Source organism: Nannobrachium achirus (assembly GCF_963921795.1).
Source record: "Nannobrachium achirus genome assembly, chromosome: 3".
NCBI classification, from domain to species: domain Eukaryota; kingdom Metazoa; phylum Chordata; class Actinopteri; order Myctophiformes; family Myctophidae; genus Nannobrachium; species Nannobrachium achirus.
In genome coordinates this window covers 59,205,590-59,209,823 of record NC_137812.1, presented here as the reverse complement: position 1 = coordinate 59,209,823, position 4,234 = coordinate 59,205,590, and the positions used below count along the sequence as shown (strand labels likewise).

General features: G+C 39.9%; 1 protein-coding gene across 1 annotated transcript in view; it reads right to left on the bottom strand.

Moving 5' to 3' along the window:
* The window catches only part of LOC308281943 (vascular cell adhesion protein 1-like), a 5,062-nt gene extending 1,680 nt beyond the window's left edge, over positions 1-3,382 (bottom strand). The window contains exons 1-3 of the mRNA XM_080722284.1: positions 3,248-3,382; positions 1,200-1,374; positions 688-781 (exon numbers count right to left, since the gene is read on the bottom strand). Of these exons, the coding sequence (XP_080578410.1) occupies positions 688-781; positions 1,200-1,374; positions 3,248-3,302 (324 nt within the window). The 5' untranslated portion in view covers positions 3,303-3,382. The remainder of the gene's footprint in view (positions 1-687; positions 782-1,199; positions 1,375-3,247) is intronic.
* Between the last annotated feature and the right edge of the window lie 852 nt (positions 3,383-4,234).

Genomic DNA, 4,234 nt, shown 5'->3' with positions numbered 1-4,234 from the left:
TTTGTGAAAGGTAGATTTTAGCAATGGGATGGGGACGGGCATTTTGAGGGGTAGGAAGAAGGGAAAAATGAAAAACAGCAAATTAAATATCTGCTATTTTGAATAGGAAAAGTATAAAATAATGGTTAAAGTGGTTAAAACACATGATGTTAAAAATCCTAGGCACTTTGGATCTTTAACATCATGTCCTGTGTTTTCGAAATCATTTGTGGAGAACAGTCTGTCAATGCAGTTTAGATAGTATCAATTGGGCATTAAATGTGGGAGGATATAGGTTTGATTAGTGTTTAATGTCTGCTCACTTACGGTAGGCCTACATTTTGGGAAGGTTGCAATGTTTAGTTCCATGTACACATGATTTGTTACACATTTCCAAAGTTTTAAACTTTAAATATCTGCTATTTTGAATAGAAGAATAAATGCAAATGCCAAATAAGGATTAGCTACAGGTATTGTATATACAGTATTAGTTATTATCCTACTCATAATAGATATTGTATATAGACGTAACAAGCAGTTATATCTGAAAATATGTCTATTTTAGACTACAGAATGAGTGAAAACGAAATTAAGCATCACACTGTCACAAACCAGTGTCCCGAGATGCCCCTGCTGTACATAGCACAAGGTATTTCTTTTTTTCCCCGGACAATATACAAAATCCGTCGTATAAAGCTTTTCACTTACCATAATAGGATCTATTAAATCTGGAACAATCCAGCCCATAGAATTAAAATCCAGCCCCTTTATGGTGCAGTTAGCTGACATTGGATCACCATACCTACAGGATGACAAAAATGTATTCAAGGTAAGGTTATACACTTATCTTGGTGTAAAACAAAAATCACACCCAATGTGAAGTGAGCGGTGGTCGTGCTTGCATAACGTCTTCAGACTAGGATTTGAGTCTAGGATGTACAGGGTATGCTACACACATGTTTTGCTATGGCAAAACGCTGAGGAAAAAGGCTACAGACATATGACATGACATCACTAGACAAACATGATGCTACGTACACACATTTTACTATGGCAAAACGCTGAGGAAAAAGGCTACAGACACACGCACAGCCACTCTTAGGAGCGGTTTACCACCGCTCAAAAACTGAAAACAAGGAAAAACACAATCTTTTTACTGGGTGCTCGTTTCAAAATACCCTCAAATTGAGATTGTTCGTTGAAGGATTTTTATACCATACCTGACCACCAAACTGGGAGGTGTGATGCTGAGAGGGCATTGCTCTTGCTCTGGTGTTTCTATAAAGGTACTGATGAGAGGTGTGGTGGGGGGTGGGGTAGTGAAGGAGGGGGAAGCTAGAGATGAAAGTATGGCTGGGTTGGGGGAAGGAAGCAGTATGTGAGGGGATGAGGTCACTGAAGAATATGATGTAAGGGAGAAACATAGAAAGAGACATTCACATAAGGCAGCACATGTAATCAAGCCTTAATGATACACTGTTGTACATTTCGATCCAAAAGGAAAGAATAGGATAGAATCTATGACATCGGAGAGTTCCACATACAGCACCTTCCTAGTTTGATGACATTCTGTAGTATATTGTGATTCTTTTACAGTAGGCCTATATACCATCTTTAATGACATAATGTAGTATAGATTTGCATTTAGAGACATTGGCATTGTTTTTTGGGTCAAAAAACCATCCACCTTCTATACTTATGTTGATTTGCAGATATGGATGAATGCTTAGTTTCATCAGTATTAAATCTATCTCCCCGTTCTATAATAATAATTGATAATTAAAAACAATATTTGATTAAAAGATTTTTGTATATAAAATTCTGTGACCAGATACCAACATACATCAACTGGACCACTTTAGACTGGAGAGGACAGATACTACTTAAACTGATGGAATCTTTAAAAAAGCATCCCTAAAAAGTGGGCGCCTTTTGCACGTATAGAGGTCTAGCAGGACACCCCTCCTCCCTTTCCCCCCCTTCCTCCCCTCTCTCCTTTTCCTTTCTCTTTGTTTGCCCATTTCTTTTTTGTTGTTGTCGTTGTATCATATAATTTTATGTTGTCTATATTAATGTACAGTATTCTATAATTTGTTTTGTATTCCAGAAAAAAAAGATTGTGATGAATATTGATATTCAATAAAACAATAAGTTGCAAAAAGAAAAAAAAAGCATCCCTATTCTTGGGCAAACATTCAAGCTTATAATGTGTTGACGCTCTAGCAGCTATTTTCAGTGAAGTCATTAATAGACTAGAGGAAAAAAGGAGGGGGCCTAGTATAGACCCCTGGGGGACTCAATTTAGTATATAGGGTTTAAGTTGTTAAATATTTGATCAATCTTGTTGTCTAGTCAGTAGACATGAAAGGGCGTTCACGTCTTCTGTGATCCCAGCAGCTTTTCTCCAGGCTATCATGTGTGTGTTTATCCCTGAGCTTATGCTTATGCTATGAGCGTATGCTGATCCCTGATTTCTGTGTTTGTCTTTTTAGATCATGGGGGTGAGAGGTCAATGATGGTTTTCCAGGTCATAGAATAACAGTGCATTTAGCTGATCTATTATGAACCATTGTGTCCCGGCACACTGAATACACCCAGTGCGTTCCTCTCAGGATTCAGGAAGGAAGGACACCCTGCCCAGCTCAATGAGCTCGCTCTTCTTTTCTATGACCATTGTTCCACGGACTCCAGAGGTTGTTCTCCTCCTGGCTATCGGATGATCTCACTCTATGTTCGTTTATTATTGGTGTACGTGTGCACGGTGCACGTGTATGTGCGACGCTGTCATGCGATGAAGTATAGACCATGCTTCAGTGGGGGTGTGTGTGCGTGTGTGTGTGTGTGTGATCAGTATCCTGGTCAGTATCATAATCAATATCATGACAGTGTCATGTCAGTATCATGGTCAGTATCCTGGTCAGTATCATGGTCAGTATCATGTCAGCATCATGGTCTTCATAGTCAATATCATGACAGTATCATGGTCATAACTCCAATACAGTATATCAGTGATTATTACCAAAATAAGAGGCTAAGAAAGAACAGGATGAAAAAGAACTAGAACTTTAGGATCTGAATTCTACACATGTGACCACACACACACACACACACACACACACACACACACACACACACACACACACACACACACACACACACACACACACACACACACACACACACACACACACACACACACTTTCCCAAAACAGAATCACTTGCTCTCATTCATTCATTTCAACCGCAAACTCAACTGTCATTCACTCACCTGGTTTAAGGAGGGGGAAAATAAATAGAAGTCTTGTCCATTCAGATGCACTCATCCTTTATGCGCTGATCTACTAGAGGTTGACCCTCTAGTCTGTCTTTATCAATGAATTAAAGAACGAAAAAAGACTGACTGACTGACTGACTCTGACTGCCTGCTACTTCTGACAATTCTAGGCAACTCAGGCCTGAAGTGTGGGAGTCTCAGTGTGTGTGTGTGGGATAGTGGGTGTGTGTGGGATAGTGGGTGTGTATTGTATTATGTGTGTCTTTAGTTGATTTCAGGCATCCCCTCTGTTCTGTTCTGGCCCCTGAAATCCACCCTGGGCGTTCTCTATTGGTATATCAAGACAGGAAGGAAGGGAGGGTCAAGAATACGGTACTTGAGCACTGTAGGCAGGCAGGCAGGCACGGAGGCACCCCCCCCCCCAAACACAGATGGGTCACGGGTAGAACTTTGTTACCGTTAAAGGGAAGGGAGTAGTAGTGGTACAGGACATGAGACCTAGGAAAAATGATGTCAATGTGGAAAGGCTGTCATTTGTCTAAAGCGCTGACAGTGATCAGTAACGTGAATCCAATATGATGTCCAAGATAAGACAAGCATGGCTGACTTACAAGAGTTAAAGGAGTAGTTCACCCCCAAAATGACTTTTTTTCCTATTGATTACTCATGCCGTAGAGTCTTGAGTTCAATAATATTTTTTTGTATTTGTCGCATTCCTAAGACAAAAATGTGATTATAGTAAATTTACCCCCATTGATTCCGGATGGGGATCCAAATGCATGGCCCTGGATGGGGAGACCATCAGGGTACTTTGATTATAGGGTTACTATAATCAAATCTTTGTCCTAGGAATGGGACAAAAAACTAAAAATATAATTGAACTCAAGTGTCCATGGCGTGAGTAATCAATAGAAAACCGCGAATAATCATTTTATATTTTTGGGTTACAACAGTGACATTGGTGCTGTGAATATGGTACAG